General features: G+C 29.6%; 2 protein-coding genes across 3 annotated transcripts; both read right to left on the bottom strand.

Moving 5' to 3' along the window:
* Positions 1-6,253: 6,253 nt before the first annotated feature.
* On the bottom strand, positions 6,254-11,396 carry LOC124911344 (sulfhydryl oxidase 2-like). 2 transcript variants are annotated; one of them, XM_047451812.1, is made up of 12 exons: positions 11,051-11,396; positions 10,831-10,855; positions 10,666-10,758; positions 9,897-10,078; positions 9,318-9,387; positions 9,162-9,230; positions 9,016-9,089; positions 8,646-8,802; positions 8,520-8,560; positions 7,145-7,291; positions 6,561-7,070; positions 6,254-6,462 (listed from the first exon to the last, which is right to left on the bottom strand). In XM_047451812.1, exons 1-11 carry the CDS (start codon positions 11,272-11,274, stop codon positions 6,575-6,577), a joined length of 1,578 nt encoding a protein of 525 aa, XP_047307768.1. In that variant the 5' UTR covers positions 11,275-11,396; the 3' UTR covers positions 6,254-6,462; positions 6,561-6,574. The 2 variants fall into 2 exon arrangements, with proteins under 2 accessions (XP_047307768.1, XP_047307769.1); XM_047451813.1 differs by having other exon boundaries at positions 6,606-7,070.
* Positions 11,397-16,328: 4,932 nt separating this feature from the next.
* Positions 16,329-19,455, bottom strand: LOC124913091 (GDSL esterase/lipase 6). The gene is made up of 4 exons (XM_047453712.1): positions 19,200-19,455; positions 18,969-19,114; positions 16,677-17,142; positions 16,329-16,558 (listed from the first exon to the last, which is right to left on the bottom strand). The coding sequence occupies exons 1-4, from the start codon at positions 19,453-19,455 to the stop codon at positions 16,329-16,331; spliced, it is 1,098 nt and encodes a 365-aa protein (XP_047309668.1).
* Positions 19,456-20,131: the final 676 nt, after the last annotated feature.

Genomic DNA, 20,131 nt, shown 5'->3' with positions numbered 1-20,131 from the left:
CATGAGTGGACATCGTCCCCATACTTGAAGAAGTCGCTCCCCTTGGCCCCCCTTGGCCGAATGAAATATTTAATACTAATATTATTATAAACTAATTATAACTCAATTTAAAATTGGAATATTTATTTCTTTTTTCACATTTTATAATAGTAAAACAAGAAAATTGATTTTCATCCAAATTTTTTATTTGAGAGAGGAGTTGACCCGTGTTATTGCAATTGCAGAAAGGAATGGAATAATAGAGATGTTCTAGGAGTTTAGAAAGGTATAATAAATATGAGAATATAAACTTTACTTATACAAGTTAATGGGTTTAGTTTCATTATATTTATTGTATAATTTTGTATAATATAATATTAACATAAAATAAAAAGGAAATTTTACTTTTTAAAATTAAAGTCATCATATTTAATTTCAAATTTAAACATAATAAATTAAATATGAAGGTTTAAATTTGAAATATAAATAATCATATTATGAATGAAAAATATAAGGAATAAGCTTGTTTAGGGCAAGACATGATCGAAGCGGATACCTCAACAAAATATTAGATCATTGTTGTCGTTGTGGTGACTTTTGGCGGTGAACGACGACGACTTAATGGAGAGTTTGATTGATTTCTTTCAATATTTGGCGCACGCATAAAAATATTAGAATAGATACTAGGTTATCTTACTATCTACTACGTTAGAAGTCGAAGAAACATGAGGAGAGTGAAAGAAGGAAATGTGGAACTCCATTTTTTGTTCGGTGAGAGCTTTCTTCTCTTTTTGCCTGACTATTTGGTCTTAAGAATGCTGGTTTTAAGAATGAGTGATTGCCTTTCTCCGACCCTTACTGTCCAACCTAAGAGCGGATAGCTAATGCGTTAAATAAAAATTTCAGTTTAATGAGTGAACTTAGGTGGCACGGTTCCACAATCAAAGAACCCCTGCACTGAATCGGATGGGTTCGATTCACGCAATTTTGGACTACCAATTTTTTGGTTTGACCAGTTCAGTTTGTATGCAGTTCGGTTAGCTCCGGTTTGGTTTGGTTCGGTTCTTAGCACTTCGATCGGTTTGCTTACAGAAAAAGATGAACTATTAAAAATTCATTAAATTGACTCATTTAACTTCTAATAGAGTTAATATTTATTTTACAAATTTATCAATTAATTAAATCTAAACAAATAAATAATAACAAATCATTTCATCTTTTCCATTCATATATTTTCTCTATTTCTAATAATCAACAATGTAAAATATTCAGACGATACAATACATTAGATTATCGTTAACAAAATCCAAACCGATGAAATTGATGTCAAAACCATACTCGATCTTTTCATCGCGGTACCGCTGTAATATGGTTCATCATAACCTCGAATTTACAATTTCAAGTTCTCGTAATTGTTTAGAGTATAGAAAAATTACGAGCCTAGTCAACAATGACGGTCGAGATTTGAAATATTTTCACAAAAACAAAGTTGAATCTAATATATGTGTATACAACTTACAACATCTTCTTCCTTAAGCAAATCAAATTTAGTACATTTCTTTCTTCAATTCATCCAAACAGAACTTGAAAGATTTGACCGTTGGTGATCGAAATTAGGTTCTTTTTAGCGTTTTATGGATCTTTCTCTTATTCATCATTGAATCCAAAACTTTCTTATCTCAAATGTTCAAAATATGAATTAAACCATTTCTAATTCAGATCTGAATTTGAATATCATTTGATCATCAATTTGAAGACCAATTTTGGGGACTTTTTTAATAGTTTTCGGTCAAGTGACCTTAATCTTGTTTAATTTTCTGTTTTTATTTTATTTTATTTGCATAATGCATATTTACATATGTATGATTAATGTAGAAACTTTAAATCAAAGAACAAAAACTAAAGATCATGCAAGCAATTATGAATGGAAAAGACAAAACATACATTTATTGAATTGATATAGGCAAATGTAAAAATGGAGAAAGTCAAGAACTTACACAAAAACTGTTTTTGATCTTAGAGGCAGCCTAGCCGAAAATCTTAAGCAAGACACTTTAGACGCAACTACATTAGTTGGTGACCTTGTAATTTTAATTTAAGATAATTATGACCTTGACTTATTAAAAATCTTAAATTAATTATCCTTAGAATTTTAGTTGCTCCAAAATTAATTGTTCGTTTAATAATATGTGCAATGTACCCGTATTAAAATGATAATAGGCTCGAGATTTATTAAGAAGATGAACTATAAAATTGGAGAGTGAAAATGAGTGTCTATAAAGCCGTCCTAATCGTCGGCCAAGATCTAAATTTCAATTTTTTTCCTTCGGACGGGACACTTTATGTGATCATGATTCTGTTAACTATTGGGTTTCGGTTTTATTTTTATTTTTGTTATTTAAAGAGTTTCTAATTTTCTGTTACTTTGTGTTTTTGAATTGTAAGTTAATTTCTAAATTTCTATTAATTAATAAATTTGTGAATGGATTTTGGATTTCTGTCTATTAGAAATTATCAAATTGGTTGGTTAAACGGTTTTTAAAACTTTGGTTACTATTAATTATTATTTCTTAACTTTTAAATTTTATTTCATATTTTTTTATAAAATTATTAATATATATATATATATATATATATTAATGTTTGTATACTTAATTATACTTATTTATTTTAAAATTAATTTACATATATATCAAATATAATTTATTAAAAGAGAAATAAAAAAAATACACTAAACTAGTCATATAAAATAAAAGAAAGTAAATTCTATTTTGAAATAGAAGTGATAATAGAGAAAATTTGAAAATACACCTGAATGGAAAAAAGTAAAACATAAGTAAGAGAAAAATTAATTTATTTTTTTAACCAATCACGTTGCACCATTATTCATTCTCTCATTTCACCCAAATTTACTCTTTCAATCATTTATCATATTAAAATTACTGAAAAAAATTATTATTGGATTAATAAAGTAATAAAATATACTATTTTTATTTTATAAAAAAATAAAAAAATAAACTAAATAATATAAAATTAATTTATACTTAATCTTTTCGTATTTTTATTTGATCTCAATTAAAAAAAACAGTAAAAAACATGGCATTGTTTTTTATGGAAATATTTCAATAATTTAAACAAATTAAATATTATTTTACTCTTTTCTTATTCATCAATTAATTCATTAATCAAAATATTAAAATATATTTTATTTTAAATTATTATATTTTATTTTATTTATATATACCAAACAAATCATCGTATTATTAATTATTTCCTCTCTTAAATCATAGTTTTAAAATACACAAACCGAGTGGCGGTTCAACACCGCGAAACGATTGAATGGGCGGTCCGAGTTTTAACTTTTATACGGTTATCTTTTGAACCGGCCAAAAATCGGTTCGACTGGAAATCCGAACCGGAAATTTCCAGTTCGAAAGGTTAATTATCTATTATTCTATTGGATATGTTATACTTCTATATATTTTTTCTCCTCGGCAGACGACCTTGACTCTAATCGTTTCCCTGCATCTTATCTCTTCGTGGTTAATCATCTTGAAAATAATTTGTACCATGGTCAGACCAAAGTTTAACTAGTGGCATACGGTGGCGGTGAATGTCTTCAAAGCATCCGATAACTCTTATCGATTCCTTTCTATGTTTGTTAAAACTAAAGATCGATAACTTGAAAGGATCTACAAGATTTCTCCATTATGTAGCGCAAAGAGATTCAAGGAACGAGAGACAGAGAGATGGGAAAAGGAAGAATAGAGATAGAGATATAAGAAGAAAAGAAAGAAAAACAATAGATAGAGAGATAAGAAGAAGAAAAAGAAAGACAATAGATAGAGAGATAAGAAGAAGAAAAAGAAAGACAATAGATAGAGAGAGATAAGAAGAAGAAAAAGAAAGATAGAAAGACATCGGACAGTCCGGTCTCTAAATATTAGATAGTTGACTATAGTGATATAAATTAAAGTTAAAAAAAGTAGATATGGTTATGTTAAAATAGGAGAGGTGGTAGGTTAAAAGACTAACCATGATTAAGAGTAACTATGACTTGTATTCTAGGATTTAAAAATGGAACTTTTCCGTTTATGTATCTCGGGCTCCCTCTATGGGCTAAGGCTAGATCTAAAATTTCTTGGGACCCGATCATAAGTAAAATGGAGAGCAAGCTTCCCATATAGAAAAGTAAGATGATTTCTAGGGATGTCGATTAGTTCTTATCAAGAGCATTTTTCTTCAATGCCAACTTATATGATATCTCTATTTGTCATCCCTAAGTCTGTGATCGTGAAGATAGAGAGAATTATGTGTAAATTCTTATGGAGATCGTCTAATTCCTTATTTTCTTATTTAGTGAGTTGAGATAAGGTTAAATTAATAAAAGAGCAGGGGGCTTGGAATCCGCGATCTTGTTTCCTTTAATAAAGCCTTATTATCCAAATGATGTAGTAGATTTGCAACTGAGCAAGATAATATTTGGGCTAAATTGATTAAATGTAAATATGGTCAAGATAAGTCTAGTTGGTTTACAAAAAATTCTTATAGACCCGTGGGTTGCAACATTTGTGGTGGTATTTATGTCATGTGGAAGATTTATCGGGAGATTCAATTTTTATTGTGGGTGATGGAAGTTCGATTAGTTTTGGGACGACACTTGGTGTGGTGGTATATGTTTGGTGAAAGTTTCCCCGAGCTTGCTACTATCTCTATTTGTAGAGATTCATCGGTCAAAGATATGTTTGACATTCGGTCTAGTGGTTTTGTTAATCGTATCAGATATAGAAGCAGATTGAACAGTGAGAAAAACATGTTCAATGATTAAGTTTTGTTAATGGTTAGAAATAAGGGGTTAAATCCGTCTTCTCGAGATTCTATGCGGTGGCGTGATCTGTATAACTTTCATGTGAGATATTGTTACATTTTTTCAATAAGGTTAGCCTGATTGATCTTTGTTGAGAAAATTTATGGGAGTCTAAGATGCCTACTAAGATCTCAATTTTTGGTAGTAGTGTTATTCACGACGGAATTCTCACTAACGAAAGATGTATGAAAAAAGATATGATTATTTTGAGTCGTGTGTGTTATAAAGAGGTTAAGATAGTTTTACATTGTCATGTTGTTGCAAGTATATGAAGTCTTTTGTGGAATTTGATTAGAATACAATGGGTTATGCCGGGAACTGTTATTGACTATTGGGAGACATGGATTGGGGCGGCTAAAAATACGAGACTTAGAAGATTGGTCTCTAATTTTCTAGTGGATTATCTGGTTGAAAGAAATCGAAGAACTTTAACAACGAAAGTAGGCTGTTAAAGATTATTCACAATGTCATTATCATGACGATGTCGGAGATTAGATTCGGTAAACCTGTGAATTTGTGTGGAGATCTTATTGCTCTTTTTAAAGATTTCGACTCAATTAATTATTCTAATATAATTAAATTGTACATAACTTTTTTTCATGTCATGCTTTTATCGTTGTCCTTAAACAATTTTTTTATTAAATAGATCATTTAAAAAAATTAAGTTAAGAAATAATTGTTTTGGGAGGTAACATGTTTATTTTGATATTATCTTCTCAGCCATTGTCATTTATTACTTTCAAATAATATAAAAATTAAAATTTGGTCGACCACTAATTCAACCAGTTGGACTGAAGTTCGCCTCAAAAACCGGGTTGATGACCGAAACAGTTTTCATACCAATGTCTTAATTGAACTAGCCCTAAGAATCAAGTCAAATGAAAGTCTGCAAATGTAACATTTGATTGTTCTTCACATTAAAGAAGAATATGTCTGATGAGGATCTTCATTTAAATATGGAAAGTATGAATGTGAGATTTTCCACTTTCTAGAGAAATTTTCTGTATTTTTATTATTCTTTGATTTGATGAATGCAAGTATTATTATTTTATTTAAGCTTTCTCTAAATAAAATGTCTAACTTATTTTAAAAAATAAACTGAAAAAGAAAAACTAAAAGGAGTGACAAAAAAAATTTTGTATAGGAAGATTCGAATCTACTATTCCAAATATGTTTCGTTAGGTACGAAGTGAAACATAAATTTTGGAACAGATTTAATCCCGTATAAAAGACTAAAAATGACTATTTAAATAAGTCAATTTTTCTACTTAAAAAATCATACTAACCATTTGCATCAATTTTTCAAAATTATCAACCTGAGCTATTCAGTTTGATCAGTTCCAACTTTCACATCAAAATATTTAGGGCTGCATATAAAAAGTGCATTGTTTATCAAAGGGGGCAAATACCACCAAAATGGTACATATCTTTTACAACATCTATAGTAAAATACTTTACAATTCTCATCATAATAAATAAAAATTGTAATGAATGTCAAATTAAGAACTAAAACAAGTAAACATGCAATAGTTCTTTTTGGTATCTAAAGAATTCTAATCCTGTATCTTTCACAAAATAGCTTCTTTGTATCAAATAATCTTCAGTTTCTCCTTGGCCTGTAAAAACAAAAACAAAAACAAAATCAAAATCAAACATTCTTATTTATATTTAATTTCTTTCCCTTTTTATTATAGAAATCATACCCTAATAATACCTATAGATATATTATTATATTTTCTTTAAAGAGTGATGAAAATACTTCCGATTCTTCTGTTGTTGCCGCCAGAAACAAGCAAGAGCTCCAAATCCACAACTCACTAAAGCAATGGCTAAAGCAGCACCAACAGGAACAACAACAGCACTTGTCGAAACTGCTAAGTCTTCGGAAATCCTTTCCTGTACTTTCCTATCTTTTTCTTTCAATATCGCCTCTTTTGCATTACTATTATTATCATTAGACAAAGAAACAAGCATCTTCCCATAATAATTGACCAAAAATTTGAACACTTCATCTTCATTCCATTGAACACCATCATTTTTCTTTTCACTTGAAGAAAGATAACATGATGGGCAAAGCTGTTTTGTTGGCCATTGTGTTTTCGGGAATTTAGGATCGCCAGTGCCCAGAGACTCTTCCACTTCCATAAGTCTTGAGTTTACTTTATTATGCGTGCTCCATAGCCAAAGAGAAAAATCTCGTGTTGTCTTGAAGGGAGTTGAAACACTGAAAATACAAAACTGATTTCATTGAGCAAAGACACATTGTCATTTACGATTTAATTTCATTTTTACTTTTACCTGGAGCACATTTCGTGGAAATGTTGACGACACTCCTCGCAGATGAAGAAGTTGTGAATGAAATCGCAAATGGATGTAAATACAAAGTGACTTTCTCCATCATCAACTCTTACAGAAATTGAATGCAGTAGAACCCATAACCCACAACTGCACAAATTAGAACATTTGTTTCACTCAAATCATTAACTAAAATACAAAAATATATTTGCTTTATTCTTTTAAAATACTAAGGGTCTTCTTTGATTTGGGGTTATTTGTAACTATTGGGTTTTACATATAACCCAGTTTGATGGAGTCATGGAGGGTAAAAATATATTTTGATAATTTGAATGATGTGATGGTAATAGATTGGGTAGTGGCCTAAAGAAGGCCACATCTAAATAACCCCCATTAAAGAAGACCTAAGAATATTTTAGTTATTTAACTCAAATAATCTAGTTTTATATCCAATAAGATTTTAAAATATAAAATAAACAGTTTTTTTGAATAACACCCATAAGCCCAAGTTAATTTAATTGTCAACCAAACTTAACAACAACAAAAAGTTATTTAACAAAGCTACAGTTAAAATGCACTTATCAACATAACCAAAGTCAATCAAAGGAAAACTTGTTTTCTTTCATTATATAAATATTGATTTACTTCTCTTGGATGATCCAAGGCAAAGCTAAAATGGCAAGGGAAGCACTTAGAGCTTGTTTGGGGAGAATAAATTCCCCAATAAGTATTATAAAATTATGTTATAAATTTTTTATCTAATTTATTATAAAATTAGTAGTACAAAAAAATATTATTATCCAAATATTTTAATCTTTTCATATATTATTTAATATTAATAAAAAAAAAAGTAATAATCACAAAACCACTTAAGATCATAATCAGACAACTCAAAGAACCTCTTAAATAAATTAGTCAGAAAATCAGTTAGGTTATGTTTGGGTGTGTATAATTACAATTTTATAAGAATTGAAATTGTTTAATTCAATTCTTATATTTGGATACACCATAGAATTGTCATTCCAAATTGGGTAGGATGAACTGGAACTGAAACTTGGAAGTCATATACATTCAATTCTATTGGAATTATAATTCAATTTTAATTCCTTAACATTTTTTTCGAGAAAAGAATGAAATTTTAATTCCTTGTCTTAAATCATCAAGTAACCAAAAATTTGAATTGGACTCCCCCAATTCCAGTTCTAATTCTGCCCTTAAACCAAAGATATCCTTAGTTAAATTATCTCTCAGCAATCATTCTTTCCCACTAAAACCAATGCACACAAGTTTAATGAATTTCACAAGTCTAATATGATGTAGCCTTTAGGGAAAGCTTTAGCGAGTGGTAAACTAGAAGGAAGTGTCATAGACAAAGTACCTGAAGCCCCTCGTATTGTTCTTGCTTCCACGACAAAACATCTGCAGATCACCCCGAACGTTTCAGGAACTGGACAATTATATTGACATGAAAAAGCTTAAGAGAAAGATGTAAAAGGTAACCAACCCAATATCCACGTGGTACTTCATCTCCACAGATATGGAAATTCTTCAAAGACTCTTTCCCAATAGTGGCGACTGATTCTAGTTTGCCAGCCGACAATAAATCTGACGGCAATAAGTCATCAATGTTTACAAGCATATCTGCACTTCCTTTCCTACACCTAATGTAGAACCATTTGGGTTAGAATATAAAAATACAATGTAGAACCATTCTGTTTATGATATGATTTGTATTCAAATAAATGTTCGTTTGATTTTGTTTATGTTTGATTTAATTGTGTTTTCAAAGCATGTTTTGATACCCGAAACACTTTTTCACTTTGTTATGTTTCTTTGGGTTTTAATAAAATCAGCAAAAGGACTAGATGGATAACCTCTTTGATGGATGATAAGCAACCAGGACTTGAAGGAATTTTACAAGCGGTACACGAGTGTCCGACTTTATCATCTGGAAGCATTTCATGTTTTATATGATTATTCCGATGACACACAAAAGGTGATGCAGAATACAGATTCTTACATTATGCTCCAATAATATGTCAAAAGCTGTGGTGGTTGCCTCCTCAACATCATACAGAGCACGGGCGATCTTAGGAAACCACAAGATAATAGAAATCAGATCTATAGACTGAATAAACATGTAATAAGTAGTATTGCATTAAGCTCTAAGATGCACCTGTCCAGGTTCTGAAACATTGGAATGAAGATTCTCATTCTCGAATTTTGCATCGTCCAAACTATATGAACTGTAACATGAAAAACATCATTATATATAAGATAAGAGTAAAGTGTGTCCATGATATGCAGCATTTTATGCACACTGATGTTGTGGATAAAGAGAGGAAGCAAGAGAAGAGAGAGAGTTACGGTTAGATTAAAACAGTAAAATAAGGTTATTAACTTAGCCTAGTGTAAGTTAATACACTAGGCTAAGTTCCTCAGTGGTCTTGTTTTGTTGTACCTTGTGGATGCTTTTGTTGTAACTTATGGCAACCATTGTAATAACTTGTTCCTAGTTAGTTTGGTTTTCTCCCCAGGTGTGTGTGGTCACCAAGACACAAGATATTAATGAAAAAATGGGTTTTATTCCTATGTAAAATACAGTTCCTCTACTATCATAAATTAACTGAAAATAGCTCATGATTTTTAGTTTATGGACTTCTCTTCCAATATAAATCTTGGGAGAAGCTTGACTTCTATAATCCTATTGTAGAATGATCATCACAGTATCACATCAAAGGATTGAACGCCTTACCTGCCAATTTTCTTATTAATCCAACCAAGCAAGAGAGCAGCTGTTCGACCATTATCAATTGGTTGAATTTCATTGTTGTCTTCTTTAGGTTTCCAACCACCAGCGACAAACTTTGAAGGAGGGCCCCAGAAGAGCATTGGGTAGTGACTTATAGAGAATTTGTCACAAAGATCAACATTTATCTGTGCTGCCAAACAAGTAAAGAGATTGAAAAACTAATTAGTAATTAATATAACTATTGAAAGGAAGGGAAGAAAAAAGTGACAAGAGTTAAAAGAATTCAAGTTGTCTATTTTTTTTTTATCAATCATTTAAATTACTCAACGATGCCGAGGTCATAGGGATGGCCACTTTCAGTTTGCGTGTTTTGCATGACTCATATACACGGTTAGGGTTTGTTTAGTCGTTTGCACTTGATGTACTCTTATAAATAGAGATACAATCGGAATGGTCAACTCTTTGAGAACATAAGCATTATTGGCTGAAATACAACTAGTTCAGGGACATATCCTTATAGAATGTGAGATCCTAGAAATACAAAAGATGACATTGTAACAAGGCCATCATTGAGTAATTTAAAAGGAGCATTTCCCAAAGAACTACAATAATGTTGAATTGAATTTCACCAACTCTTAAATCAGCATCAGCAGGTTTATGTTCCAAGAGATCACAACTGTAGTTTTCAGGACATTGAGAAGAATCTATTCCACTTATAGCTAAAACAAGAAGTAAAAACAGAAAACCGAGAAAAAATTATTTCATCAAATACCTTTAGTGCACAGTCTACCCTTGTCATATATATGATCCCCGGATGACTAGCATTGGCTCCATTAAAAAGTCTTGCTACCTTTTCATAATGAGGCTGCAAAATTGTGTCTCAACAAATAAGAAATGTAACATCAATAAAAGGGAAAAACATCATAATATGAAATACCTTATAATTTCTACAAGCAGGACACCTGCAAACAATGAAGAAAAATAGAATCTCAATTTGATAATCATGTAAAGAACATAGTTCAGAACAAATCTCACAGCTTTATGAACATGTAAAGTTAAATTATTCGTTTTTCCCAAGCCCTTTCATCTATCTATCTACTTTAGAACTTCAATTTGCAAAACCCATCTGCGGAATCAGAAATGAAATAACAACTAACCAGTTAGCGAAGAATTCAACAATGGCGTACGTTGCTGGAGACTCCTTGAGAGTGGAATCGAAATTGCTGGCATTTAAATCAACTGCAAAGTCAGGTCGATCGCCGGCATTACGGCTGATGGACCGGAGAACTGACCGAGATCCAGCGTAAACCGGCGACGGAGATGATGGTACTGCGTAGCTCAGGAGAAACACAGAAAGAAACAGCAACAGAACAGAAGACATAGGAAGGAAAACGAGATCGAAACAGATTGAAGAAATGAAGAAGAAGATTCAACTCAATTCTTTTGAAGAATTGTCAGGGTTTTACATGAGGTTTGGAGAAAACTGGATTTGATCCAAAAACTGTTGTCTGAAAAATGGAAAGTTCAGCAGTAAAACATTATTGTTATGCCTTGTTTGTTTAGCCACTAAAATATATTTTCAATTAATTGATTACTATAAACTCATTAAGGTAGTTCACTCGTAAGAGTCGACTTAACCAAATTGTTACGGGTTTGATTTTAATTGAAGTGGGGGTCGTACCAAATTATTACGGGTTCGAATCAATTGAAGTGGACTGCGGTGTCAGACTAGTTCTCTTAATTTTAAAAAAAATATATATTATAGGTAAAATATAATATTTAATTTATTTCTTAAAATGTATATTTATTTTCAGAATTAGCAATAATTTATCCTTGGATTAATGAAATATATTTATTACTTTTTCACAAATGCATTTACACATTCTCTCTACACTAATGTATAATATATTTACAATAATTAATTATTACTTTTTTGAAAATAATTTTAAATTTACCATAGGGCATGGTGATGGTTTGACAAGTGGTAGTCTAATATGCTTTTAAGAATAAAAAATCATAAAATAGATTTTCAACTTTGACCAAAAAGTAATAGAAAATAAAATACAAGATTACTACAATATTTGTACATTTTGATTTTGTTCGGTTGAAATTATTTTTTTATCTATTATATAGTTTTTAGTAATTAAAATATAAAAATATAATATATTACAATAAAATAATTTATTTAATCATTGGATATTAATATTTTTTATAAAAAAAAAATTGGATAATGAATGAAGAGATTTTGACAATAATAGGTGCATAAAAAAGTGATGCATCATAGTTAATCGTTTTAAAAATGTATTGCGATGATTTGGAGACGATACCTTGTTTATTTTTGCATTGCAAATAAGTAATTACAATTTATAGTATATTGAGTGGATGATGTCTGAGTCAATCGTCAGTTGTTGGAATATTTGGATAGAAACCGCGAACTCGGTTAAATTGAGTTGATGACTCATATTCCGATTATTTTTTGGTTCGAAAAAACTCCAGAACGTTTAGTGATCGCGGTCGACCAATTCGTTTACTTCACAACACTATTATTATGACGATATGAAAAATCTCTTATGAAAAATCGATAGAGTTGGTCAATGAACTCATTAATCTTTTTCAGGATCTAAGCTCGTTAACGTTAACTTTTATGGATGTTTATTTTTCGCTGGTGATCATTTTTTGTTTATATTTTAATTGTTATTTTTAAATGGTTAATCTTGTTGTATTTCGGGTCTTTAGTGACAAGTTGAACACTCGTATTTCGGGTCCTTAGTTAATTTGGATTTGGCGTGCGAGAAAATGGATATGACCCGTATAGGTTAAACTAAACTGTGGGTCGATTTAATAAAAAACGAATAAGACTTTTTATATTTCTTCTATTTCTAACTAATAAATAAAATATATAATCAACGTTAATAATTTAAAAATTAATAAATTTTAAGAATAAAAATTTAATTTAATAAGTGTTCTTCATTATATTTTAAATAAATAAATATATATATACCAATAATTTTATTTAAAACTTAATTTATGATGTATTTAAATAAAAATAAATTATTTTTTTTTATTATTTATCTACCTTCTATGTTTGACATAAAATAGTAAATAATATTTTTTATATTAAAAAAATAATTAAAAATAAATTAATACTTTTTAATTATTTATTTACATTTTATATTTAACACAAAACGATAAATAATATTTTTTATATTGACTTCACCAAAATAGTCTAATGGTAAGAGTCGGTTTAAGAGATCAAAAGGTCACGGGTTTGATTCCATTTGAATGCGCTTCGAATTTAAGTGGGGCATGGTTATGGAGTGTAATACTAGTTCTTCTTTAATTTAAAAAAAAAAATTATTTTTTATATTGAAAAGTAGTTTTAACTTATTAATAAAAAGGGAAATATTATTTGTAAAATTTATCTAAAAAAATATCAAAATTTAGAAATTTTATTAGTTTATAAAATAAACAACATGCATACACACAATTATAAATAGAACTCGTAAATCATAAGTAGTGTGATTGTTAAAGTGGTCACCTTCCACACTCGAAACAAGAGTTCAAATCCTTGTAAATATAAATTTAAGTAAATTATATGTTCGGACAAGAGGTCGATAACAAATGAGATATTAATGGTTAAAAATATATGAATCATATATTTGATTGACCAAAGTATAAAGTATAAGGTCACAATGTTAAAGGTTGACTGAGATTAAGGAAGACCAGTAACAAAGGTTCATGAGGTCCAAGATTAGAAGTTAATTGAGATTAGTGATTAGTATGTTAAGGGATAAGAAACTAGTAACAAAGAATCATGATGTCACGATATTAAAGGTCGATTGAGATTGAGATATGGTTTGTTGAGAGATAAAAGTGGCCGGTAACATTGGATTGTGAGATCACAAGAATAGAACGGTCGATTTGATTGGTTGTTGGTTTGTTGAAGGATAAAAGGGTCGGTAATATAAAGGATTGTGAGATCACAATATTAAAAAGGTTAATTGATGGTTGGTTTACCAAGATATAAGAGACCTGATAACAAAGGGTCGTGATGTCACGATATTAAAGGTCGATTGAGATTGAGATGTGGTTTGTCGATATATAAGAGATGTTGGGTAACATTGGATTGTGAGGTCACGAGAATAGAGAGGTAGATTGAGATTGGTGGTTGGTTTATCGAGGAATAAGAGGCCGAGGGTCGGTAATATAAAGGATTGTGAGATCACGAGATTAGAGATGTTAATTGAGATTGGTGGTTAGTTTGTTCATGGATAAGAGACTGGTGACAAATGATTGTGATGTCACAATATTAGAGGTCGATTGAGATTGAGATTGAGATGTCGTTTGCCGAGAGATAAGAGAAGTCAGGTAACAATGGATTGTGAGGTCACAAGAATAGAGAGGTCGATTGAGATTGGTGGTTGGTTTACCGAGGGATAAAAGGGTCGGTAATATAAAGGATTGTAAGATCACGAGATTTGTGGTTGACTTGTTGAGGGATAAGAGATTGATAACAAAGGATTGTTCACAATATTAGAGGTCGATTGAGATTGAGATGTGGTCCGCCGAAAGATAAGAGAGGTCGGTAACATTAGGTTTGAGGTCACGATAATAGAGAGGTCAAATGAGATTGGTGGTTGGTTTGCCGAAGGATAAGAGGGTCAGTAATATAAAAGATTGTGAGATCACGAGATTAGAGAGGTCGACTGAGATTTGGTGGTTGGTTTACAGAGAGATAAGAGGTGGGATATGGTTTGTCGAGAGATAAAAGACTGATAACATTTTAATTGGGATGTGGTTTATCTAAGGATAAGAGGTCGGTAACAAAGGATCGTGATGTCACGATATTAGAGGTCCATTGAGATTGAGATGTGGTTTGCCAATGATAAGAGATTCATGGCTGGTTTTCTGAGGGAATGGTTAAATATATGAATGAGGTTATTGGTCTATCGAAAAAATTAAGGTAAATATGTTAGTGATATGATGAGATTGTTGGTTTTCCAAAAGTCATGGTAAAAAATGTTAGTATTGTTGAGATTATTGGGTGCAGAAGTGAGGTTACAAAATAAGTAATATGAGATGTCTATTATGTAAAAATGATACGTTTGGTTGACCGAGAAATGAGGGTAAGAGGTCGAGGAGGAAGAGATCGGTGAACTAATGAAAAAAAAAGTTAAATGAATATCTCCTTATCAAATTTATTATCCTTTTTTTATATACAACGAAAACAACGATGAATGAGAGGAGTTAGATGACCACTAGGTTGTCCTTCTAATGTTCAGACCATAGATGAAGGCGATGAAAACGACAATGATGATGGTGACGGCAAAGATGTGAGTGTTGTCTATTTCAACTTTGTAATTATGAATTTTATTTATTTTTGCAATGTAAGGGCATTATGCTAGTTTTTAATATTCGCGCACTTTCAAATAAAGTGTATTGGTCATTCGATTTTTAGTGCATTTTTAATATTAATTTTATTGTATTTTGGTTATTTCTTTTGTAATTTTTATTTTATATTTACTGTGTATCTATCTTAATTCCTTTTATTTAATCAAAATAAAAAATGCAATCATATATCTACAAGGAAATGATAGTGAAATGGAACTATAAATAAGAAATTTATATGAATTTTATAGAAACAATTCATTATTCCTAGACAATGATTTTTCTTTATCATAGACATGTTAAGAAATGACTAAAAAGAGGGAAATGAAGTCTACCTTAAAGCTCAACTAATTTATAGACAAATTATCAATTACAAAATAATATTCAGTTATCAATCTCTCTATAGTGTGATAACTAAAGAACTAATTCACATTGCCAAAAATTCTAAATTTTAAGGAACCAAGCACCTAATGAGATCGCATCTAATCATGTTCTGATCAATAATCAGAAGATTTCTTAATGAATCCACTTCAGGATAATAAATTCTATAATTTATGATCCAAAGAGATGAATTTGAAGGATGTTTGAACTTATTGTTAAAATTTAAAATTTAATTGATTTTTACACAATATAAAAAGGAGGTATGCTCTTTATTTAGAGGAGTGATAGGGGAGGGAATTTGTGGGTTAGTTTGATGTTACGTACCCATACACCCATACAGGCAGTGTCTGTATCCACTAAGGGAAAGGAATGACGTGTCACCACATAACTGGCTAAAAAAATGTTAAAAAAGTGAGAAGAGAAAAAAAAATTATTATTTTTTTAGCGAATAATCTCTCAAAAATGATTTCTCATTGTGGAGTAATATGATCATCATCATCCAATTTTATGACAATCCTTCAAAATATGGATGAATGAAATGGTTTCTATTTTACAAAAGAAAAACCAATTGAGTTTAAGCAAATTATATATTATTGTTCATGAAATGTTTTCATCATTCTTCATTCATCATAATATCATAAACTAATTGTGTTTATCATTATTCATTTATATTTCTTTGTTCACTAGGGTTTTCAAATTGAATGGTCTTGCATATGCATCTTTTCCACTCCATATCTCCTTTGTGACAAGCTCATAAGCATGCTCCGAAGGATGGAAATAATCCCAAAATAAGTACTCATTAGGGTTCTTACACAATTCATATCCTTTCTTTCCACACTGCAACGATCCTCTAAGTGTCCCATGACCACAACATGCATGCGACACATTCGAAAGTCCTACATAGAATATTCATCGTCAATTTTTTTCTTCTTCTTCTTAAATTATCAACTTGTATAAATAAACGAGATAACAAGAAAAGGAAATGAAGTAATTGAACAAATAGAAAATAATTACCATATTTTTCAGGTGTTGCTCTTAATTGTTCAACAATGGTATACACATCTGCAAGAATACCAATAGATCCATGATACTTTTTTGGCATATTCAATACCAAAATTTCCAACCCTTTATTATAATCTTTCGCCATCGTGTTCATCTTTTCAAAGCATTCAATGTTGGTTGGTGCTCCTGGAAATAGAACCCTAGCTGGGACACAACCAACAAGGCCGAGAGAATACACAACGATCTTTCGGGCTCCCAACTTGTATATTTTGTTGATGAAATTGTCAACTTCTTTTAACATTGCTTGAATATAAGTGTTGGCGTCGATAGTTGAATTCGAGTTGAGAAAATATCCATAAATGTCGTTTGAGCCAGACTCGAAAAAATAGAGAGAATTTCTTACTTGCTCCTTGGGTATTTTGTTTTTGTGTAAAATGGAATGGAAATTTTTAAGCTGGTCCTGGATTGACATGATTCCCTATATATACATACATCACAAATATAATTAAATAGAAATTTTATGAACAAAATACCCAACAATAGATAGAAAAATAGAAGAAAAAATTTAATTGCCAGCAAAAGGTATATAAGAGATAATATTTTTTTTTTCCTAAGAAAAATAGATAAAAGAATAAAAATGAAAGTAATTTAAAGTTTCTTTTTATAAATAAAATATTTTGCATTCATCCATTTAATAGTAAAAATTGTAATTAAATAGTGAAACTTATACAAATGCATTTTTGCTCAAGTTATAATATGTGGTCATAAATTTATAATTATTAAATAATTTAAAACTTTATTATAAAATTAAAAATCTCACCAACTAGCTAGAGTATCTCAATTTCCCTATTTCTTAAAAAGGAACATTATTTCTACACCCAACCATAGTTTTGAAACCCCAAACATTAATATTTTTCCCTAATAAAATTTATTCTAACTAAAAGTGAAGAAATGTAACTTAGGAAAGTATTATTATTCTAACAAAGAAAAATATAAAGAAAATTTTGAGTTTAAAATATTTCATTATACATTATTTTGTTTGGAATTATTTTTGTACGTTTATTTTTATTTAAAATTATTGTTTAAACAACTAAAATGTTAATTTATGATAAAAAAAACATGCCTTCATTTCTCCTAATGACATATTTGTTTTTTATTTTTCTAAATCTTAGTGTAGGTAAAGCTTTCACATCCGTTTTTAGACGATATTTTGAGCTTCATTCTCTAACAAAGACACAACTCTTCCGTTTCATTTTCAGACAACAATATTGCAGATTAAGACAACGACAATTTTGTTGCTCATTCGTCTCTTCAATATTTTTTTATTACTTAGAGATTATTTTGGGGACATAACATATAAATATATGAATGAGATAAATGTGCAACAATCTCGTCATCGTCTTAGTCAGAAATATCGTTGTTTAGAAATGAAACGGAGTAGTTACGTTATTATTGAGAATAAAGGTGAAGAAGTCATCTGAAGAAAGATGTGAGAGATTTGTCCGCAGTAAAATATGTGCTTATTTTTAACCAATTTTTTTTTTTAAAAAAATAAATAGATATGGCACGTGTAAGAAGAATATGTGCTTATTTTAACCCAAATTGAAAAATAAAAAAATAGATATGGCACGTAAATATTTTAGATGTTTAAGAAGTAAAACGAAACAAATAAATGTACAAGTAAAAAATTCAAACAAAACCATATATAAAAAGATGATTCGGATTATTTTGATAATAAAAAGTTTGATGTTTTACCGAGAAAGTCACTTTTCGAAACAGGAAAAAAATAATTCTACCATTTTTCTTTTCTTTATTTTATTGGAACTGGCCAATCAGTTTATCTAAAGAAAAAGAAAAATGTATATAAGAAATACATTCTAAAAAATACATATATTCTAGCAATATATAAATATCTTATATTTTTAAGGAAAATTAAAATTATCATAGGTAAATAAATGTCTTTTTTTTTATTTAAGAAAATAATATAAGACATTTGATTAGTTTTATTGAGTTTTTTTTTTTGTATTTTAGATCAATATATCACCTTAATCATATAATCAATCTTTTTATTTATTAAAACACTAAAATTATTCCTTACTTATTTTTGTAATGAGTAGAGAGATCAAATAATAGATGAGAGTAATTTTGTCATAAATATTTAAAAACCATTTTTTTTTTGTAAGTTTGAATGAAACCTAATTTTCTGAAGAAAACCCAAGTAAAATTAAAAAAAATCTATTACCTCAAACGAGGCCTTAGTTGTAGTTAATTAGTAAATTGAAAAAGAGAATGAAAAATTGTCACCAAATCTCCATTTGTCCATGGCAAAACTCCACTACTAGCGCTAGCAAAGTTGAGGCCATTTGATGGGTAATATTTTTTATTACCAATCTCCACTTCCATTTCCGCTTCAAGGTATGATTTTTGTAGATTTATTTCCAATAATTCAGCTACAAAAACATATATATTTAAAATTATTATTATTAAATTAAATAACAATAGTTTTAATTAATAAGTTGAAAGAAAAGTAATTACATATAAAATCTACGACGATTCTGCCATTAGTGAACCGGCCAGTAGGGTGGTGGAAAAAGGTGGAGCCATAAGGCGGAAAATCGGCCTGAGATTTACAACCCACTTTGTAATGGTTGTTTCCGGCGTCAAGTAATGAATCCCCAAATGAGAAGATGGATTGAACCCGGTTATGTGAACCGTTCGCCGGAAAAAGGTTTTTCGCGAAGACGGTGAGGAGGAGTAAGGTTACAATATTAATGTTTATTTCTCCGGCCATGATCTTAAACTCCGGCGACTTCAACGGAAGAAGATCATAAGCAAGGAATGGAGTTTTTTTCTTTAGATATGCACTTGTTTATATATGTAGATAATCTCTTTAGAAATTGCATGGGTTAAAGTTGTGTTTGTTTGGTAATAATAAAATTTGAAATATGATGTAATTTATTTGTTAGATTTGATAGACGGATTAAAATTAAGAATTGAAATTGAAATAGATGTGATTTAACTATACTCAATTTCACTCGTTTTAATTCATAATTGTAATTATAATATATATACGTGTATTAAATAAAATATTTTATTATTTTATCATTTACGACATGATTAATGTGTTGAACCGATAATATGTTTTTGTGAATTTAAGAAGTTAAAATTACAAATCGATATTTGTTTAAATTCAAGAAATTAACATTTCGAACTGTTACATGTCGAACCAATATTTTATTTTTATTAATTTAGGAGGTTAATAACTTAATATGTCGAAAAAAATACTTTTAAGAATAAACTCTACACAAAATTTTTGACACATGAGTTATTCTAATAAATTATGACAAATATTTTTATTACTTTTTTCAAGCATAAACATTATAAATGAATTACAATTTTATTATTTTTAAATAATAATTTATTATCAATTCTTGTAAAATTAAAAATAAAATTCTAATTAATTTCAA

The sequence above is a fragment of the Impatiens glandulifera genome, chromosome 8 (genome assembly GCF_907164915.1).
Source record: "Impatiens glandulifera chromosome 8, dImpGla2.1, whole genome shotgun sequence".
Taxonomy (NCBI): Eukaryota; Viridiplantae; Streptophyta; class Magnoliopsida; order Ericales; family Balsaminaceae; genus Impatiens; species Impatiens glandulifera.
The sequence above is the reverse complement of the archived record's forward strand: the minus strand, read 5'-3'. Positions and strand labels throughout refer to the sequence as shown.